Source organism: Macaca nemestrina, chromosome 11, assembly GCF_043159975.1.
Source record: "Macaca nemestrina isolate mMacNem1 chromosome 11, mMacNem.hap1, whole genome shotgun sequence".
In the NCBI taxonomy this organism is placed as follows: domain Eukaryota; kingdom Metazoa; phylum Chordata; class Mammalia; order Primates; family Cercopithecidae; genus Macaca; species Macaca nemestrina.
Genome location: NC_092135.1, coordinates 87395255 through 87417180, shown reverse-complemented (window position 1 = coordinate 87417180; position 21926 = coordinate 87395255). Strand labels below are relative to the sequence as shown.

Here is a 21926-nt window from a genome sequence, read left to right as displayed (position 1 = left end):
AAGAATAATCATACTATTAAAACAATGATAGAAAATTAAAAGATGAACTTAGGTCTTAAATCCTAAAACTAGACTCTCAAGCTTAAAGTACAATGATTAGAATTTTTTTCCATTAGGAATAATTTACATACACTAAAATGCAATGTTTGACATACATGTACATCTACATAACCACTGCCACAATCAGGATCTCGAACATTTCCTTCCTCAGAAATGCACCCCCCGCCTTTACAGTCATTGCTTAATGTCCCCACCCCACCTATCTGTTTCTATCGCCACAGCTTATTTCTCTGCTTGTTGTAGAATTTCACGTTCATGGAATGGTAAAATATACACTCTTTTGTGCTTGTCCTCTGTGGCTCAACATCATCCATCATCTTTCTGAATTTCACCCACATTTTCATGTGTGTTATTAGCTCCTTTTTACTGCTGAGCGGCATTCCACTGCATACATATCACATTTGTTTATTCTCTTGCTGAAGAACATTTGGGTTAATTTATATTTTGGAGCTACTATGAATAATCACTCTTGTACACATCATTTTGTGGTTATGTTTTCATTTCTTTCTATGTAGGAATGGAATCGCTAGGTAAATGGATCTAACTTTGCTCTATATCCTGTCAATATTAGTTATTCTAGTGGACCTAAAGTGGTACGTTGCTATGTTTTTAATTTGTATTTATTTGATGACTAACAATGCTGAAGAATGCTGACATTAATGATGTTAAAAAAGTTTACTCTGAGAAATTAACTCTTTTCAGAATAATGCCAGAATAATGCTACAAAACTTAAGACTAAAGAAACATGCTCCTATAGTGATGTCCGGAGGCTTTTCATAGCATTTGATTTTAAAATAGTAAAGTAACTGTTAACAGCGAATGGCTGAAGAAATCACAGTATAAACATCAGTTATTATTTATGAAAAACAGTATACACACATGCTGCAAAGTTCAGTGAAAAAAAAGATAAAAAGACTTCTGATCTTAATTCTTTTTGGGAAAAGCTATTTTAAGAATGTTAAGAAAAAAGCCTAGAAAGAGATTCTTCAATGATCACTAGTAAGATTATAGGTTTTATTTCCTCATTATATTTTTCTGTAGTTTCCAAATTTTCTATAATGGGCATATTAATTATGAACAGGGAGGCCATAATTTCTAAAGACACATAGTCTAAGAGAGTTTACCGAGGCAATAGGACAGAATACACAAAAATAAGGATAGTCCTAAAAAAATGTATACCATAAATACATGCTAAAGCAATGAAGAGGCTTCTTAGTGACTAATAAAAATATAGTAATTCAAGGGAATATAAAATCACTGTAACATAAAATGCTCAGAAGAGAGATTGCAGGAAAGAAATTTTAGGTACAAAACAGAAAACCAACAAAACAAAATTTACCTCGTTTCCAAAGGCAATGCACTTGGGTGACTGGTTTATGTAATCCAAAACAAAGGACAGCTCCTTGGCTTCTACTTCCTGGCTTGATGATTTTGGCAGTTTCACTGAAACCAGCTGAAATATATCTAGCCAAAGGAAGCTATATTAATATAAAGCTTCTCTAGAGAGCGCAAATGTGCATTTATTCATATGATTTTTTTTTTTTTTTTTGAGACGAAGTCTTGCTCTGTCACCCAGGCTGGAGTGCAGTGGCGTGATCTTGGCTCACTGCAACCTCTGCCTCCCAGGTTCAAGCAATTCTCTTGGCTCAGTCTCCCGAGTAGCTGGGACTACAGGCCTGTGCCACCACGCTTGGCTAATTTTTGTATTTTTAGTAGAGATGGGGTTTCACCATGTTGGCCAGGCTGGTCTCGAACTCCTGACCTCAAGTGATCCACCTGTCTTGCCTCCCAAATTGCTGCGATTATAAGCGTGAGCCACTGTGCCTGGCCCTATGAAACTGCTAATCAGTACTCTAGAATGTATTTGATGCCAAGATAATAATTCTAGGCTAATCTTACAAAATATATCTTAAAGTTGGACTCTTTGTTTGAATGAACAAGTTTTAAATGGAAGTCTAATTCCATAACTCACGTACATAAATGCCCCAAATATATAGAAATAGAAATCAACTTGTGTCTTACTGGTGCATTGTACATTCCAAAGTATTAAGCTGAGTGTTAAAATGGAAAAAGAATATGAATGTTGGTGAACTGAGTAACCAAATGCAACAAACCATCTGAGAGTTTTCAGAAATGCTATCATGGGCCTGCCATAATATTTATAGGGTAAAATCTCCTTTCTTGTAATACGGACAAATTCTTCTCTTTATATCCCTTTAAAAAGTATCTCCTGAAGGGTATTCTTTTTACTCACAGTAAAAGCAAAAGTCCTTCCAATAGCCTATGATGCTAAATATAATCTATTCTTCACTGGTTCACTCCCGCCCGCCTCCCTTCTCCAATACAGCTGCACAGCTCTTCTTCTCTTATTTAATATTTATTCCTCCTATGTTGCCCATTTTCGCCCCCTGCTTTATTTTTCTCTAGACCACCTTTCATCTTACTGTATCATATTAACTGATCCAGTCAGTTTACTGCTGGGACTTAGAAGTGTTTTGTTTTGTGCAACCATAACAGTATTCAGCACACGGTGGGTGCTCAATTAGGTGGTGAATGACTATATGACACATAGTCAAGAAATAATACCATCAAAAATAACATGTAAACAGGAGCCTAATTTGTTTTTAAACCAGATAAGTAACTGCAATATGATTTTCAGAGACTTTGCTTTTGGGCTGTGGAACACAGATAACACAAAAAGGGTACACATATATGTATATGTTTTTGTATTTGAGTATGAGAGGCCCGTGGTACAGTAAGTAAGCCATAAGCACAGGGGATCTTTTCAAGACTGACTCACATTTTTATGTAGCAGCTATCCAGATTTTCATATGCTGGCTGCCCATTATATGCCAAGTACTGAAGACTAATAATAGATCTCATTATGAGAAGAATTTAGATTACAACACAGGATCTTTACTTTAGATCAGTAGTTTTCCACCCTGTCTTGCATATTAGACACAACTGAGAACTTTTTCAGTAAACTAGGCCCCAGCACACAGAAACTTACTAAGTTCTTCATGTTATGTGCAGTCAGTGTTTCGCATCATGGCTAAAAAGTTTTGCTACAGCTATTGGCAACTACTTTTCCAACTGAGGAATTATGGAGTGAGTATAGGAAGTTGCTATGAAATATGAGTGATGAGCAGAATCACCTGGGATGATATTAAGAATGCAAATTCCTAAAGTACATCCCAAACCTAGTGATCAACTGCTCATCAGGAAGATTAGGAATCTGAATTTTTCGTAAACATGTGAACTGTTATCAGGAATCCATGTATTCAATATACAAAATCGAACTTAAATATCAAAAAAAGTGCTATGTTTGAAGTAGTCATCTGGCAAGATGACTGAATTATTTTTAAGAACGTTGCCATCTCCAGAACATTTTTTGAAATGTCCTTTGGAGGTGGTTTAGTGATCCTCCCACCTCAGCCTCCTGAGTACACAGGACTCTAGCCACCATATCTAACTTACTTTTCTTTCTTTTTTTTTCTTTTCAGAGACAGGGTCATGGTATATATTGCCTAGGCTGGTCTCAAACTCCTGACCTCAAGCAATCCTCCTGCCCTGGCCTCCCAAAAAAGTGCTGGGATTACAGTTGTCAGCCATCATGCCCAGCCCCACTATCATCTTAAAGCTGCTTCATATTCTTCATTCTGAACACAACTGTATTTTATAGAGGACACCACAGGATACAGTAGCATTCTTGAATCTGGGGATCAGAAAATTTCTTTAGATGTGACCTCATGTCAGTGTTCTGTTTCATCGAATTCTATGATAAAGGACAATTATTTGTAATCACTGACAATATTCTAGGAATTCCTAAAATGCTGATGCACAGCAGTTTCAATGGGGTAATGTTCCAAAGACAGTGAAAATGTAATTAATAATAACTGAGTCACGTTATTGGTTCTTAATATCAACCAATTTTTTTTTTTTTTTTGAGACAGAGTCTCGCTCTGTCACCTAGGCTGGAGTGCAGTGGTGCTGTCTCGACTCACTGCAAGATCCACCTCCTGAGTTCACGCCATTCTCCTGCCTCAGCCTCCTGAATAGCTGGGACTGCAGGTGCCCAACACCACGCCTGGCTAACTTTTTGTATTTTGTTTAGTAGAGATGGGGTTTCACCGTGTTAGCCAGGATGGTCCAGATCTCCTGACCTTGTGATCTACCCACCTCGGCCTCCCAAAGTGCTGGGATTACAGGTGTGAGCCACCTCGTCTGGCCAATATCAACCAATTTTCTATGCCATTTCCACCCTGACTCAAAAGAGTAAGAAGTGTTCAATGATGGATAAAATGATAGTGATGCTTAAGAATAACAGATTTAAGTTCAGTAGAAAGACAAATTCTATCCATCTTTGTAAAGCAGATTTAAAATTTGAGGTCTGCAGTCTGCTATTGCAACTACATATAAAATAATCCTTCCCTCACTGCATATTTCAGAACTTATACAAAGCCTCTCCAAATGAACACAATAATGACAAAAGCAATTTAAATGCCCATTCTAAAAACTGTTAGCTTCAGATTAAAACCAAAATGTTAAATTTTGAGAAACTGTAAAATGTAAAGAGCCACTCAGTGCCATACATAGTAAGTTAATTACACCATACCTGGTTTTTCTTTATTTACTATAGCAAAGACAGAATCCTCAGCTTGGGCAACAGTAAAGAGGGCATGAAGTTTACATCCAACTGTGAAAGTCTGAAAGATAAAGAGCACCATAGTGTTTACTGTCTGTTCCCTCCAGTAGAACATAAAATCCATTAAGGCAGGGATTTTTACCTATTTTGCTCATTGCTGTATTCCCAACATAAGGAGAGTACCTGGCCTATAGAAGACAACTGATACATATTTGTTAAATACCCTTTCACGTTTCCTACATATAGATCTGATTCTTTTTAATGGTTTTATGGTATTGTATTGAATGTATCATAATTTTAACTGATTTCAAGGTCATATTTAACTTTTTTCCTACCATAAACAATGCTATAAGGCCTTTGTGTACAGGCCATTATTTCAACAAGAGATTCTTAGAAGTGAGACTGCTGTAGCAAAACGTGTTTATTGATTTTCAGTTTTAACTCTCATTGTGTACAAAAGTGCCTGTTTCTCTATACTTTACCTATCACTAGATTTTTTTCAATCTACAATTTGGCTAAATTTATGAGGGGAAATATTGTGTCATTTGTCTTAGATTTCTTTATTAATGAGTTTAAGCAGCTCTTCATATTTATTGGCTAATTGTATTTCTTTTCTGTGAATTTACATATTCCTACTTTATGCCAATTTCTTCTACCAGGCTTTTAGTTTTTCCTTATTGGTTTTTGGGAATATTTTTGTATATGTGGAATAGTATCTTTTGTAAATATCTTCTCCCAGCTTTAACTTATCTTTTACAAGTGGAAAATTTTTATATAGTCAAATTAATTTTTTTGATGCTATTTTGTAACTTGTTTAGGAAGTCTATTTAAATATTTGGCCTTATAGAAAGAAACAGTACATCTACCATTAAATTACACTGCCTTTTTTTTTTTCACATAAGGAAAAGTAAAGATCAATCCACATACCTTTATTAAGATGCCATCTATATAGTCCCACAGTTTAATTGTGCCATCAAGGGAAGAAGAATATAGCTAAAAGGGTAAAACAATACAAAATTGATTAAAAAAAAGAAATTCATCAATATATCAAATGAATAATTAAACGCTGATGGGGCATTTTCTATTCATTAATTCACGGTTAATCTTAAAGAGGTAGAGTCATTTATTTACATTGCTTCTGCAAAACAATCTTTTCACAGCTTTCTGCAAGAAGCAGATCCATCCTTTTCAAGTTTTAACTAAAAGAGAGAGGAAAAAAGTCGACATTCTATCTTGAAGAGGGAGATGTTAAGGTTTTGAATGAGATATGAAAAGTACCTAGGTGCAGTGGCTCCCATCTGTAATCTCAGCACTTTGGGAGGCTCAGGCAGGTGCATCACTTGAGGCCAAGAGTTCGAGATCAGCCTGGCCAACATGGTGAAACCCCATCTGTAGTGAAAATACAAAAATTAGCCAGGCGTGGTGGCACATCCTGTAATCCTAGCTACTCAGGAGGCTGAGGTTGCAGTGAGCTGAGATCACATTGTTATACTCCAGCCTGGGAGACTGAGACTCTCCAAAAAAAAAAAAAACCAAAAAAAAACCCAAAAACACACACACACAAGAGCTTGTTGCTCTTCCTGCCAAAACTCAGTTTACTCAGTTTTATCAGCCAAACTCCTTTCACCTTATATGAATATTAAGGGAGTGCTTCTCAAGTGACTGAAGAATATTCTGCTTAAAAAAAATTTCTTCCAATCCATCAAGGACCAATACTTTCATAAAATACAATAGAAATTATAATACACTTGGATGCTATGGCAATGTCAAAGTGTTTTCTGACACTCACTTTCTGTACTCTTATACAGAATGGTAACTAATGGTTTAGGACACTGGTCTGTGGACCATACTTTGGTAGTACTGGAAGACCTTACTAACACATAGGTTTACTTTTGTTCTAGTGTACTTAGTTTTAATAATACTGAGTTTCCACTAGATTTTTTTTTGTTGTTGTTGTTATAGGAAAATACTTTGCTTATAATGTTGACAAAGAATTTTAATATTTTTAAAGAAAGCGGCAATTTTAGGATTTCTGCAAATAGAGACATGGACTCAAAGAAGAGAAATGTAAAAATGTTGGAGTAAAACCATGTTATCTATCCAAGTCAAAAAATTATAGTAACTAGGAAATTTATATCACAATTACTGCATATCAGAATCATAAATATGGACTAGTAGAATGTAACAAGTCAAACATATAATTACTATCAAAACGATGGTTAATACACAAATACTGTGAGTCCTAAGTCCAGAACTGCTGCCCCTGCACCTCAACCAAATCTACTGATAAAACTGCCCTTCTCTAATTTTATTCACTTTTAGTCACCTGAAACAAAGATTTTATGCAATGTGTCTACATTTTTTTTTGCTATAAAACTTAAGTATATGGACTTCACAAATTTCAATTTTAACAAAACAATAGTTTTGCTATTGAAAACATTCAAATACCACACATAGTGATAAACTTTTGTCAAACCCTCAGAGGATGGCAAGGATAAAATATGTACTTGGGTCCTGCAGGAAAGTTACCTAACTTTGATTTTTAGGAGTAGCTCATTTAATTTCGGAAAGAAAAGATCGGTGCTAGTTTATTTCCTTTGGAATAAGAGTATATGGCAATGCAAATCCATCCTTGATCAGTAATTTCCAAGTTGGCTGTGACTAATCCAGGAAAATGGAATTGGATTAAAAATAAGAACTAGAACAAAATATTGTTGAGATAAAATTTTAGTAGATTTGCTGAAACTTAAGAACAGAATTAAAATGACCATTTCATTATTCTTAAATACTGAGAAAGAAGGGCTGCTTTGTGGGGGAAGTGGGAAAATCTGCACTAAATTAAATTCCCAAATTTGTCTTGAAACTAACTAATTGACCCACTCACCAAATAAATTTTCTTATCTAGATACCGGTATTAAGACTAGGCAATATCTAGAGTAAGCCAGAGCCTCACTTCTAAAGGAACAGATCTACCAAATCAATACCTCTTGGCCCACATTTTAAAAAATGTGTTCTAGAAACCAAACGGTTCACAAGTCAAGTAAGTTTGAGAAACACCAAATACTACATACCCCTTTTGGACATTCACAATGCATGTAAGGGAACCTAAGAAGACCTACAATCAATAAATACATTTACCTGTGCCAAGCCCTTCATTTCAGAAACTCATACAGCCAAGAATATCCTTCTCAAGTAACACTTATTAGCATTCTGTGGAACAAATGATTCACAGAATACGCTATAGGCAATGTAGTTTAGTAAGTGAAAAATACCCTACAACTTAAAATAAATATTTTGCTTATAACCTGGAAAGTTTCCCAGCCAAATTCGACTCGAATTTTTCTGTAAAGAACAAAGCCAATCTTAAAGTATTCAGCTATAACTGTATGACACCTGTAGATGGTTGTTGGGGTTAAGTTGGATTCCAGTCACCAGATTTCTGTGTCCATGTAGTATGTGTACACACTCTTCTGTAACTGTGCTGTAAACTTTAACAAAGTCTCCAGAGACACAGAAGATATACCTGGAAAAAAAAGAAAGAAAAGTAAGTTTTACATACTGTATTAGTCTGTTTTCACACTGGTGAAAAACACATTTTTCATCATTGTTTCAGTGGTCTTGAACTCCCAGCCTCAAGTGATGCACCTGCCTGGGCCTCCCAAAATGCTGAGATTACAGGTGGGAGCCATTGTACCTGGTGCTTTTCATACTTCATTCAAAACCTTACCATCTCCTTCTTCAAATTTATAAAGGAAAGAGATTTAATGGATTCGCAGTTCCACGTGGCTGGGGAGGCTTCACAATCATGGTGGAAGCAAAAAGCATGTCTTACATGGTAGCAGGCAAAAACAGAACTTGTGCAGGGGAGCTCCCCTTTATAAATCCATCAGCTCTCGTGAGACTGATTCACTACCACAAGAACAGTATAGGGGAAACTGCCTCCATGATTCAGTTATCTCCAACTGGGTCCCTCCCACAACACGTGGAGATTATGGGAGCTACAATTCAAAATAAGATTTGGGTGGGGACACAGCCAAACCATATCACATACTCGACAGGTAGTAGGATCTTTTTACTGTCCATGATAAAAATGCAACAGAGGTTTCTTTTGGTATAGTTTAAGAATTGTGGCCGGGCGCGGTGGCTCAAGCCTGTAATGCCAGCACTTTGGGAGGCCGAGACAGGCGGATCACGAGGTCAGGACATCGAGACCATCCTGGCTAATACAGTGAAACCCCATCTCTACTAAAAAATACAAAAAACTAGCCGGGCGAGGTGGCGGGTGCCTGTAGTCCCAGCTACTCGGGAGGCTGAGGCAGGAGAATGGCGTAAACCCGGGAGGCGGAGCTTGCAGTGAGCTGAGATCCGGCCACTGCACTCCAATCTGGGGACAGAGCGAGACTCCGTCTTAAAAAAAAAAAAAAATTGTATACTCAAATTTGTGTGCCTTTTGTCTATGGGGACATCTATGACCAATCAGTTCATTAACTCAGAAGAGATTATTAACTCAGAAAAGATTAATGACGCCAATGTCATATCTCTTGCCTGTTTGTAGACAGAGGCTATAAATGGAATTATCCTGCAAAAACAGCCAACTTAACCAAGTTGCCTGCTCATTCAATGAATGCAGACAGTGTGCTAGTCACTATCAACTATTATTCTTCAATAGTACTGCCAACAGCAGTGTTTTTCCATGTCCCCAACCTCTCCATGGTTCACTGGCAACACCAGCTTACAAATGCTAAGTCAAAGGTTCTGCTCCAGTTGGTGAGGTCTGGGCCTTTTGTACAGAAAAATACAAAGACTTTATTCCATTTTTTTTTCTTGTTGCTGAAATGCTGGCTTTGCTTTGTCTTTCTGGATTTGTGGATTTCTTCCATGTAGTAGCAGCTACTAAATTACTAAAAGTGGTTAAGTTGGGGCACTATTTGACTTTCATGATATCATCACAGAACAAGGCTCTGAAATATAAATCTTCTTGTATCTTCCAAGTAAAAAATATTTGCTCCGTGCCTATTATATCTATAGCAGTACTTATTTATGGTTTCACTTTCCCTGGTTTTAATTACCTACAGTCAAGATCAATCTGAAAATATTAAATAGAAAATTCCAGAAACAATTCCTAAGTTTAAAATTTTATGCCATTCTCAGTAGTGATGAATTCCCCTTGTCTCACCTGAGATATGAATCATTCCTTTTTCCAGCATTCTCTGCTGTAGACACACCTGCCAGTTAGTCACGTAGAAACTGTCTAGGTTATCCTATCCACTATTGCTGTACTGTAGCACTTATGTTCAAGTAACCCTTATTTTACTTAATAATGGCCCCAAAGTGTAAGAGTAATGATGCTGACATACTGTTATAATTGTTCTATTTTACTAGTTATTGATGTTAATCTCTGTGCCTAATTTATAACTTAAAATTTATCATAAGTATATATGTATAGGAAAACATATAGTATATATAGCGTTTGGTAGTACCTGTGGTTCTAGGCATCCACTAAGGGTCCTGGAACATATCCTCTGTGGACAAGGGAGGGCCACTGTATTACAACACACTAAGAGTAAATCTGTTGCAAACTGGGACCACTACTATCCTATTTTATCAGTTCAAGATATTTGATTTTCACATGTTCATCTCTTGGAAATTAGGATGCATCTTATAATCCATGGAACCTTGTAAATGCTGTCAGCCAGGAGGCATGGTTGTATGAAATGGTATAAGATCAAGAATGTATGAGCAACAAAGCATTTACATAACCTCCCCTTTGGCTGCAGCCTCTTCTCCATTCCCATGAGTACTTCACTTCAGAGGCTTAACATCTCCAGCGTGGACCACTCTTCAGGGCTTCCTACAGTCTCCAGGTACAGTCCTTCAATGCAGCTTTGACAGTCACACCAGACTAATTTTGCAAATTTGACCATATCACTTCCTCAGATAAAGTTAAAATCCTTTAATGTTTTCCCTCTGCCTTTAGGAAATGATCCAATTTCTTAAGGCTTTGGTAGTCTGATCCCAGTGTAACCTGAACTACTTTTTCACTTAACATTGTGCTCTATTAAAATAGTTCATAACTCCAACAATTTCCCCCATCCCCCAGACACACCCTATCAATATGAAAGAAGTTGTTTAGATATGGCTTCCTTGAGACAGTGGTGGGTAGGGGGCTACTGCTGGCCAAGAAAACTTTCCCTAATTGCTTCTGATAAGCTCCCTCAGAAAAAAGGAATGTCTTCTCTTCTGGTTTCTCAGCAAAGAACAATGGTTTCAATTACTTAAGTGCAATCCTTCAAAGTCAACTTTCTCTCCATGATTTTGCACTCTCTGGTATCTACATAGAACACGTTTTCTAACTTTTTTTTTATTTCCTAAGAGTAAGCTTTTTATTTTTCAACTTTTAATTTTGAAATCATTTTAGATTTACAGAAGAACTACAGAGTTCCTATATACACTTCACCTAGCTTCCACAAATGTTAGCACTTTACATAAGCACAGTACATTAGTCAAAACTAAGATATTAACATTGGTACATGACTATTAACTACATAATTTATGAGTTCTTCACTTTTTCCATTAATGTCTTTTTTATGTTCCTAGAATCCAATCCAGTATACCACATTAGTTGTCATATCTTCTCAGAACCTTCCAATCAGTGAGTTTTTCAGTCTTTCCCATTTCTCAGAACTCTTGACTACTGCTTTAAGATTCACCTCAGAATTTTCTCCCGGAAGCCCTTCCTCATCTTCCCATTCTAGATCAGCACCAGTCCTAATGTGCTTCTACACAACGGTGGGCTTAGCTCCATGACTGAACTTACCACAAGGCATTAAGACTGTGTACTATGTTCCTCCTCTACCAGACTGTGAGTTCTTTGAGGTGAGACACTGTGTTTTCACTTATTAGAAACAATAATAAGTCAAACACAAATGGATTCAAATGCCAGCTTTATTATGTATTAGCTGAATGACGTTGGAGAATTTAAACTTCACATCTCCACTTACAGTTATCCATTGTAAAATGCAAATAACACTTCTCATAGAGTTTAAGTGAAACAATGCATGCAAATGCAAGCTTAGCATACACAGTAAGCACTCACTAAATAGGGATAATACCTTAACCTTGTAGACTGGAAGGTGTGTAATGCACCCACCACAACACCTGTCACATAGGATTCAATTTGTTGAGAAAGTGAAGAAGTAAGAAATTAGGGATGTTTCAAGTCAGAACCAGGATTTAAACTGGACTCTGAAGAATGTATGATTTAAGGGGTGGGAAGAAAAAAATAGCAACATAAGCAAAAGCAAGGAAATAGTATGATTATATACAAGACACAGATAATGTACTTATCTGACAGGCAAAGTGTCTATAATGGGTAGTTTCAGGAAACAGTTGGGTAAGAAGAGTTGAGCTATATTAGAGAAGGGAATGAAAGCCACATAAAGGAGCTATAGTTGAGGCAACAAAAAACTGTTACAAAGTTCTGAGCAAGACTAGGAATAAGAGTTAGAGTAAAAATGTTATAACAGTAACAACTTAGGAAAATTGTTACAGCAGCAATACTTAGAATGATCTGTAAGGGAAAAATAGTGAGTTTGGGACATTAGCTTGTGGGTAGTTTAGGAAAGTGAAAGGCAAGGATGACTCATTGTTTCAGTTTTCTCTATCCTAACAACCCCAGTGCAATAATTCATAGCACCATATAATTGCGGGATGCCGCAGAATGGGATGCAAACAGAACTGGACTGTGAGTCAGTAATACCTAATACGGAACACCAGGAACTTACATGTATACCCACATGCCCCTCAGAACAACCCACTCAAGTACCCAGAACAGACTTTTTGTTTTAGTTTCAAGAGGAAGCTGCCAAAATTCCACAAGTCTGTCGTTTTATGATTTTGGCTTTCTTGATAAGCACCTTGAGGTAAAATGCAAAATTATTCCTCTTTGTATAAGGCAGTCAACCCATTGTGGTACCTTGTAGATAATATTCAAATCTTTGCTGAGTTCATTATAATCCTGTTCATTTGTTCGAGAAATGGTTTTAATTATCAGCTTATATATAAATGACCCAAAAAAAGAAAAAAAAAGAAAAAAAAACCAACCTCTAAATCTTGACCAAGTTCCCCAAACTTCAGTCCTGAATTTCTACCTACTACTAGCTATATCCATCTGTTTTACAGGTACCTTAGAGTTAATAACCCTGAACTGAACTCTATCTTCCCATTAACACTGACTGTGAAATCACTCTAAAACCCTGTCTCTTTTTTCCATGTTCAATATTACCTTAGTTTGGGCAAGAGTGATTTCTTGCTTGGATGCCAGCACTGGCTAACCCCTGGTCTCTATTCTTTCAGAGTCTGTTCTTGCCATCTCTTATACCCTATGCTGCAATTACACTGACTTTACACAGAAGGCTCAATCCCCCCAGTTTTCAAGGCCCCCAGATTTCAAGCTTGTTTGCCTGGCATTCCACCCCCCAGTATCACTGGCGAGGCAAACTCTTGCCATTGCTGCAAGATCCACTACTGAAGGGAAAACTGACTATGTAACTCCCTCTTCTATGCCATCAGTGTACTTTGGGTACACCAGCCTACCCAGCTTTCATTTCTTCACTCACCAACATGTATCATAGTTTCACAGTTTTCAGGTTAACATTATTGAAGAAACACAATCAAATTACAACTGATTACTGCTGTCCCCTTAAAGAATTAAAAAACCATTCTCTTTGGTCCAAACAACAACCAACAACTGGCTGCACGTGTCCTTTCCAACCTCATTTCCCACTATCTCCCTTATATATCATTCTCACTAGCTAACTGTACCAGCCTGTTCAACAGATATCATTTCTGTCTGTCTTGCTTACACTGTCCTCCCCACCTGAAATGTCTTCTGTCCATATTCCCCACTTAAAATATCATCTAGGCCTAGCACAAATGTCACTTGCTCAGCAGCCTTCTCCATCCTTCTTAGTTTGGGAAGTAATCTCTTCTTATGAGCTCCTTCCTACAGGACCAAAGTAAGAAAAATCTGTTACTGAGTATTCCTTTTCCTCACTAGACTGTAAACTCCTCGAAGGCAGGATCAATATTAAAATTATCTTAGTTTTTGTCATTGCAGCATGTTATACATAATATATAGTTGACAAATACTTAAAAAATGAATTGTTGGGCTTAGCAAATGAAACACATAATGGACCTCATTATAATGAATAAGGTATAGAAACAGTACACTGAAGAAACTGGTTACATGGATATGAGTCCGAAGTGTCAGAGTGTGAGCCTCTAAAAGTCTGTTTCTTCCTTTGATTCATAAGATCAATGTAAACAAAGCCTAAGGACTCATTTTTTTTTTTTTTGGGGGGCTTCTAAGGCAATTTATGAAAGCTCTTTCAGTCATGCATGCATTGCCTTCAACAACTACCTGTCATACACTCATATGCAGAATATTGTGGGGGTGACCGGGCACGGTTGCTCACTGTAATCGCCGCACTTTGGGAGGTTCAGGTGGACAAATCACTTGAGGCCAGGAGTTCCAGGGCAGCCTGGCCAACATGGCGAAACCCTCTCTCTACTAAAAATACAAAACTTAGCTGGTGTCGTGGCCCGCGCTTATAATACTTGCTACTCGGGAGGCCGAGGCACTAGAATTGCTTGAACCAGGGAGACGGAGGTTGTAATGAGCCTAGATTGAGCCACTGCACTCCAGCTTGGGTGACAGAGTGAGACTCTGTATCCAGGAAAAAAAAAAAAAAAAAAAGAATATTGTGGAGGCTACAAACTTTCATAAAATACTATCTCTACTCTTCTAAGACAGAAAGGGTTTTTTGATTTTATTAAGTGTCACTCTACCTAAAGTTATTTGAAAACCTGACAATACAGTAATAATGATTACAGCTACATACATTGAGCCATTATATGCTGGGCATTGCTGTCTGTAGTTTTAACACATTGAGGCATTTGATCCTCCCAATAACCGTGTGAGATGAACTAAATATTATCCCCCTTTTACAGACGATGGCAACTGAGGCAAATATTAAAAAACTTACAAAGATTTCATAATGTAAGAAGTGGATTTTGAAGCCAGGGAATGGTTTGGTTTCCAGCTACACTGAGAAAAAAGACCAAGTCTTAGCGTATTTTTTTTACCTCATAAAGATCTACCATCTGTTTTCACGTAAAGTTCCAAAAAGACTGCACTATGCTCTATGCTTCAGGGGTGAGGAGTGGATTAAAAAAGCCTAATATTTTTAGGTTTTAGTCACTCCAAAACATGATTCTGTACGAAAGAGTAGGTACTGCAAAAGTAGTGGCATACACATCCACGCATGGACCATTTTCCAGCCGCCCGAGCACCTTCCAGATCCTCGACACGGAGACTGGCTCCAGGGCCTTTCAATCTACCTGCAGGTAAACTGTCCAGGAATCGGGGGGCGCACCCCAACCTGCAGTGCTAACCGGACCTCCCGGGTACCCTGGGGATCCCCCACACGCGCGTGCTCTACCCAAAGCCCATATCCGCCAGGCTGGCGAGTCCGAACGCGACTGACAGTTCCTTCTCCCCGACCCTCGAGAAACTCACACCCCGCCCCTCAGCCGACAAAGCGCGGTGCCCCTCATACTTAGAATCTGCAGAGAACACAGCTCTCCTAAAGTTCAATTCGCTGCCGCCACAACGAACCACGCGGATGTTCTCCTCTTCCACCATCTTTGCGCAGTCGCAGAATGACCAATCGCTGGTCCCGCCCTGAACTTCCTATATTGAGCCGGGTGTAACACGGCTGTTCCCAGCCCACAGAACCCACCCACGGGCCCTTCTAGGCCTGAGACTCCGTGGTTCCGTGCAGCCATCTTTTGTGTGGGCAATGCCAAACTAAGACTCGGCTTCCGTGCAGCCATCTTTTGTGTGGGCAATGCCAAACTAAGACACTTGTAAGAAAAGATGAAAGCAAAACAGAGACTTAGAGAGAATCAGTGTTTTATTATATACCTATACACAATTATTTAATACAGACATATTTCTCTCAAGCCTTGTCAACCTGACTCTATGGCTTTTTCTGCCAGAAGGGAAAGGTGGTGCACAATGTACCACGTGACCTCCAGTAGTCTCATCGGAGGCGTCACTTTCTGGTGTCTGTGATCTCGGCGCTGCAGGATGACGCGAGCCTCTCGCGTCCCTGGTTTTGTTGGTCGCCGCGTTGCGTTATTGGGTGGAAAGGTAGCTTTCTCCTCCTTGTACAGCTTTTTGTTCCTCTCATTAACCATTCTTCTGTTCTTGTGAGCATCGCTTAGGTTCCTACAGAATCTCCACAGTCCTAGGGCCTAGCTTTCTTCCTTTGGAAATCTGGCTCCTACTGCGGTATTCTGGTGCATCTTCCCCAGCGTTCAGTGTAGCTGCTCGGGCTAATCTGACATTCGGCCAGTCCCGCCAGGTTTCAGGGCGCTGCTCTCTGGTTTCCTGGGTTTCACCTTTTCCCATTAGTGGATAGAGCCTGTGGGTTAGGAACCCCTAAAATCCGAAGATGTTTATTTTTGCCAGTTTGTCTCCAGTTTTCCTTTGTAAAGTTACACGTATCATATTCTTGGACCCTGTATATCATGTTGCCTATTTTGATTTCGCTTCTTGATTTGTTGATTTACCACAAAATTACCAAAGTCACAAGTATAGTCACATGCCACGTAAGGATCTTTCAGTCAGTGCATGTAACATAGTGATTCCTTAAGATTGTAATACTATGTTTTTACTGTACCTTTTATGTATTTTAATACATCAATACTATTAACAGAATAGTATTGGTGTATTATGGCCGGGCGTGGTGGCTCACGCCTGTAATCCCAGCACTTTGGGAGGTCGAGACAGGGGGATCACGAGGTCAGAAGATCGAGACCACAGTGAAACCCCATCTCTACTAAAAATACAAAAAATTGGCCGGGCGCAGTGGCGGGCGCCTGTAGTCCCAACTACTCTGGAGGTTGAGGCAGGAGAATGGCGCTATCCCGGGAGGCGGAGCTTGCAGTGAGCAGAGATCATGCCACTGCACTCCAGCCTGGGCAACAGAGTGAGACTCCGTCTCAAAAAAAAAAAAAAAAAAAAAAAAAGTATTGGTGTATTTAAATAATACAATTGTGTTAATAATACAATTGCCTGTAATATTGAGTATAGTAACATGTTGTTCAGATTTGTAGCCTAGAAGCAATCAGCTATAAGGTATAGCCTAGGTGTGTAGTAGGCTGTACCATCTAGGTTTGTGTAGGTACACTCTATAATATTCACGCAATGATGAAATCACCTAACATGCATTTCTTAGAGCATATCCCCATCATTAAGCCACACATGATTATACCCATAAGTTTATTTATTGTGGAGAAATACAGTGTCCACGAAGGTCAAGACATCCTGGGACAGCACCACTGTAAAAATCAGGGATAAATTTACTTTTTAACTGAGAAGTCTAGCTTATTAAAGGGCTCAAAACTTTATTATTTGGGGAGCCAGAACTAGAAAGAGAGATATTTAATAATTTTGGTTTATCTCAAGCTGTAACGAGCTTTCTCTTTCATGACTGTGATACCCTTTGTCACAGTGGATGAAGCGTAAAAATATCACTTTTGATTCTGCAGCCTTAATCTCTTTTTGTTCAGTCTCTTGATGTCTGCACAGTAAATCTTTTAAAGACTCGGTTGGTACTTTGTAACCTGATACAGGCTTTTCCTTAGGGCCTGAGCCAAGAAACAAAATAAATATTTTCACTCAAATTAGTGTGACTTTAGTTGTATGTTACTGTATGGTAACTTTAGATTTTTCAGAAAAGAATCAGAAATCCTGATATGGACAAAAACTAGCTGGATTGGTAAACCTATAGGAGGATTATTTTACACAGGGTTTTAATTTACCCAAGTGCCCAGAAAGATAAGTCATTTGTATTTTGATTTCTTTTTACATAATTTTTAAGGAACCAATGCCGTTTAATTAATAGTGCCTTGTCTTTATCATATAATAAGAAGGCTGAGGTATGCAGAATAGGGCTACTGTAGTGGTTCATTCATGCCACCAGGGACCTATGCTTTCTCTACTTTGTTCTTTCCATTTACTGTCCTTAACTATATTGGTTTTGTCCTTATGCTCACAGTTCATGTTCCTTTCAGTTAGAAGAAATAAGGGAATAGCAAGAAAGAGCATAACCTATGTACAGAAGAAAAAGTGTTTTCCACAAACATTTATTTTGCCTCTTCCATCCAGGAGATATTTACTAAGTGCCTAGATATGCCAGACATTCTTTCAGGCTCTGGGAATACTGGAGTGAGAAAAATAGTAAACAAAATCCGTGTCTTACTGGACCTTACCTTACCATGGGAAGAAACAAAAACTTACTATACTTTTGATGTCTTTATGTGCCAAGGGGAAACTCAAAGTAGAAAAGAAAGTGAGTATAAGGGTTTGATTGCATTTACAATGGGTTTTCAGGGAAAGCCTTACTGAGAAGATAACATTTGAAATGACCTGAAAAGGTTGAGAGCGTGAATAAGCCTGGAGCTGTTTGGTGAAAGAGTCAGCCAGAGGCAAGAGTATTCCTTTCCATGTTCGAGATAAGGCAAGAGGCCAGTGTGGCTGGAGAATAATCATCAAAGGGGTATAGTAAAAGATAGGGTCAGAGAGGTAATAAAAGGCCAGTTAATAGGGTCTCCTAGATCATTGTAACAGCTTTGGGTTTTATGAAGACAGTGTGGCCTTTGTGTTAAAAAGTGAAATGATTAGGCTAATTTAAAAAATGTACGTACAATAAAATCTGCTTTCTTTGATATCTATAATGCACAAATTATTGTATCCACCATCACAAATAGGATACAGAAGAATTCCAACACCCAAAGAATTCCCTAGTGCTTCTCCTTCGCTCCCCAAGACCTATCCCCTGGCAACCACTAATATGTTCTCCATGCATAGAGTTTTGCCTTTTCCAGAAAGCCGTATATAAATGGGATCATATAGTACATAACATTTTCAGTCTAGCTTCTTTCACTTAGCATATTGCATTTATGTTATGTGCATCAGTGCTTTATATTGCTGAGTGGTATTCCATTGTATGGCTATTTCACAGTTTATTTGTTGAATGTGTGTATTTTACCCCCCAATTTTAGAAATTATGAATAATATATCTCTAAACATTCATATGTAGGTTTATGTGTGAACATAAGCTTTTGTTGCTCTAGGATAAATACCAGCAAATGGGATTGCTCAAGTCATAAGTGTATGTTTATTTAAGAAATTGCCAAACTGTTTTTTTCCCCAGAGTTACTGTACTATTTTTGCATTTCCATAAGTAATGTGTGAAAGTTGTAGTTACTTTACACCCTTGTCAGGGCTTGGTATTATCAAGCTTTGTAAATTTTATTTTAGCCATCATAATAAGTTTGTAGTGGTATTTCATTGTGGTTTTAATTTTCACTTCCTTAATGACTAATGCTGAGCATCATTTTATATCCTCTTTGGTGAAGTGTCATCAAGGCCTTCACCCATTGCTTTATTGGTTATCTTCTTCTTGCTGAGTTTTGAGTATTCTCTTTTAAAATTTATTTATTTTTATTTATTTTTTATTTAATAAAATTTTAAAAAACTTTCCCATTAGTGAGAAGGATTTAGCCACATTTTTACTGCTTAGTATCTTCATGTATATTTCTGTTCCCTTCAACAGATAATAAACATCATGTACAGTCTTTCACACCGCTGCCCTGCACAATGTACTTATGAGACATCTTCAAGCAGATTACATTAATTTTGTATTCATGTCAGGAATTACTTAGTGATAGTCCCTTGGGCTCTGCTGTTTCCTCATTCCCTAATAATGGTGCAATTTTTATCTTTTCTTAGGTTTTCTGTGATGCTGAAATCTTTATCTGTCCTATATATTTTTCATTCTGCACTTTCTTTCTTGTATACCTGTGCCCTGGGACCCCCAGGCAGTTAAGTGTATTAGTGATGATTAACACAAGTGGGTTATGTTCCATTTAAGGCTAACAGTTCTCATGGTTATAATTACACCTTTTCTGTTTGGGCTATGCTTAAACTCATAGATTAAACCTAGTATTTTCCAGGGAAAATATTGTATGATCTCTTGTACCCAGTGGCTAAAACGAAATTTTAGAATGTTTTGATATATTGTTGTACAAAATGTGGTCCATGGACCAGCAACAGCAGTGTCACCTGGGAGCTTGTTAGAAATGCAGACACTCATGTCCTACCCAGATATGTGGGATCAGAATCTGCGTTCTAACAAGATCTGCAGGTGATTCCTATGCATATTTAAATTTGAGAAGTATTACTTTAAAACATAATCTAATGGCAGCTCTATATACAAATGGCTCTCAGTTGGTGCCTCCCATGGGCCAGCCACATGCTTGATGCTTCATATATTTCTTTTTTCTTTTTTTTTTTTTTCCAGTGGAAAATAACTTTTATTGAGACCCCACCAGCTGCAAAATCTGTTCCTGGCATTAAGCTCCTTCTTCCTTTGCAATTCGGTCTTTCTTGAGTGGTCCCATGAATGCTTTCTTCTCCTCCATGGTCTGGAAGCGGCCATGGCCAAACTTGGAGGTGGTGTCAATGAACTTAAGGTCAATCTTCTCCAGAGCCCGCCGCTTCGTCTGCACTAGCAAGGACTTGCGGAGAGTGAGCACCTGCTTCTTGGTTCCCACTACACAGCCTTTCAGCATGACAAAGTCATTGGTCACTTCACCATAGTGGACAAAGCCACCCAGAGGGTTGATGCTCTTGTCAGACAGGTCATAGTCAGTGGAGGCATTGTTCTTGATCAGCTTGCCGTCCTTGATAAGATAGCCCTGGCCAATCTTATAGATCTTCTTATTGATCTCAGTGCGGTGATGGTAGCCTTTCTGCCCAGCACGTGCCACAGAGAAGGCCACACGAGCAGGATGCCGTGCCCCAATACAGGCCACCTTGCGCAGGCCTCGGTGGGTCTTGCGGGGCAGCTTCTTGGTGTGCCAATGACTGGTGACCCCTTTGTAGCCTTTGCCCTTGGTCACCCCGATGACGTCGATCATCTCATCCTGCCCAAACACTTGGTTCACAGGTACCTGCTGCTCGAGCCTCTCGCGGGCCCAGTCCAGCTTCTCAGCCACGGTACCTCCGTTCACCTGGATCTCCATCAGGTGGGCCTTCTTCTGGCGCAGAGGAAGCAGGCGCATCTGGGTGTGGGCAATTACACGGATGACTTGGCCGTACTTCTTCATGCTGCTGAAGTCCTTCTCCAGCTGCTTCTTGCCATCCTCATCCTGCCATTTCTTGCAGTACTTGGTAAAGGCCTTCTTCTTAGATTTATGCCAGTTCTTATAGAAACGCCTCTTGCATTCATCACCCATGTGCTCAGCGAAGACAGTCTTGAAGGTTCGGAGGCCTTGAGGGGTTTCCACGTAGCCTGCAATGCCCACAACCACCATGGGTGGCATCTCCACAATGGTTACAGCCTCCACCACCTCCTTCTTGTTCACCTTAGATCCTGGCCTGTCGACTTCCCGCACGATGTGGGTCATGCCAGCCTTGTATCCCAGGAAGGCTGTGAGGTGGACCGGCTTAGATGGGTCATCCTTAGGGAAGCTCTTAACCTTCCCATGATGCCTGCTCCTGCGCTTCCGAGGCAGGAAGCCGAGGGACCCATGTCTGGGAGCAGAGAACTTTCTGTGAGACATCACGCCATCAAATCCCACCGGTAGAGAATGCTTCATATATTTCTAATTATCTCAAGAGCTCTGGAGGTGATATTTCTGTTTTACAGGAGAAAAACATATTATGCTAACTTACCCCAGATCATTCTACTTATAATCAGTAGCACTGATCTTGGAACACAGCACTGTCTGCTTCAAAGACTACCTCTTTCAGAGTTTCTTTCTTTCTTTTTTTTTTTAAATCAACTTTTATTTTAAGTTCCAGGGTACCAGTGCAGGATGTGCAGGTTTGTTACATAGGTAAATCTGTGCCATGGTGGTTTGCTGAACAGATCAACCTATGACCTAGGTACTAAGCCCAGCATCAAATTAGCTATTCTTCCTGATGCTCTCCTTCCACCTGGCCACCCCTGCGACAGGCCCCAGTGTGTGTTGTTCCCCTCTATGTGTTCATGTATTCTCATCACCAGCTCCCACTTATAGGTGAGAACATGTGGTGTTTTTGTTTGTTTGTTTGTTTGTTTTGTCTGTTTCCATGTTAGTTTGC

At 38.9% G+C, this 21926-nt stretch overlaps 2 protein-coding genes and 1 pseudogene across 2 annotated transcripts in view; 1 reads left to right on the top strand and 2 right to left on the bottom strand.

Moving 5' to 3' along the window:
• The window catches only part of LOC105468234 (WD repeat domain 75), a 36828-nt gene extending 21369 nt beyond the window's left edge, over positions 1-15459 (bottom strand). The window contains exons 1-5 of the mRNA XM_011718335.3: positions 15325-15459; positions 8099-8228; positions 5633-5698; positions 4676-4766; positions 1400-1524 (exon numbers count right to left, since the gene is read on the bottom strand). Of these exons, the coding sequence (XP_011716637.2) occupies positions 1400-1524; positions 4676-4766; positions 5633-5698; positions 8099-8228; positions 15325-15410 (498 nt within the window). The 5' untranslated portion in view covers positions 15411-15459. The remainder of the gene's footprint in view (positions 1-1399; positions 1525-4675; positions 4767-5632; positions 5699-8098; positions 8229-15324) is intronic.
• Positions 15460-15752: 293 nt separating this feature from the next.
• The window catches only part of LOC105468238 (keratin, type I cytoskeletal 18 pseudogene), a 157749-nt pseudogene continuing 151575 nt past the window's right edge, over positions 15753-21926 (top strand).
• Positions 20137-21414, bottom strand: LOC105468237 (large ribosomal subunit protein uL3-like). Its single transcript, XM_071073055.1, has one exon. It carries the CDS (start codon positions 21401-21403, stop codon positions 20192-20194), a length of 1212 nt encoding a protein of 403 aa, XP_070929156.1. The 5' UTR covers positions 21404-21414; the 3' UTR covers positions 20137-20191.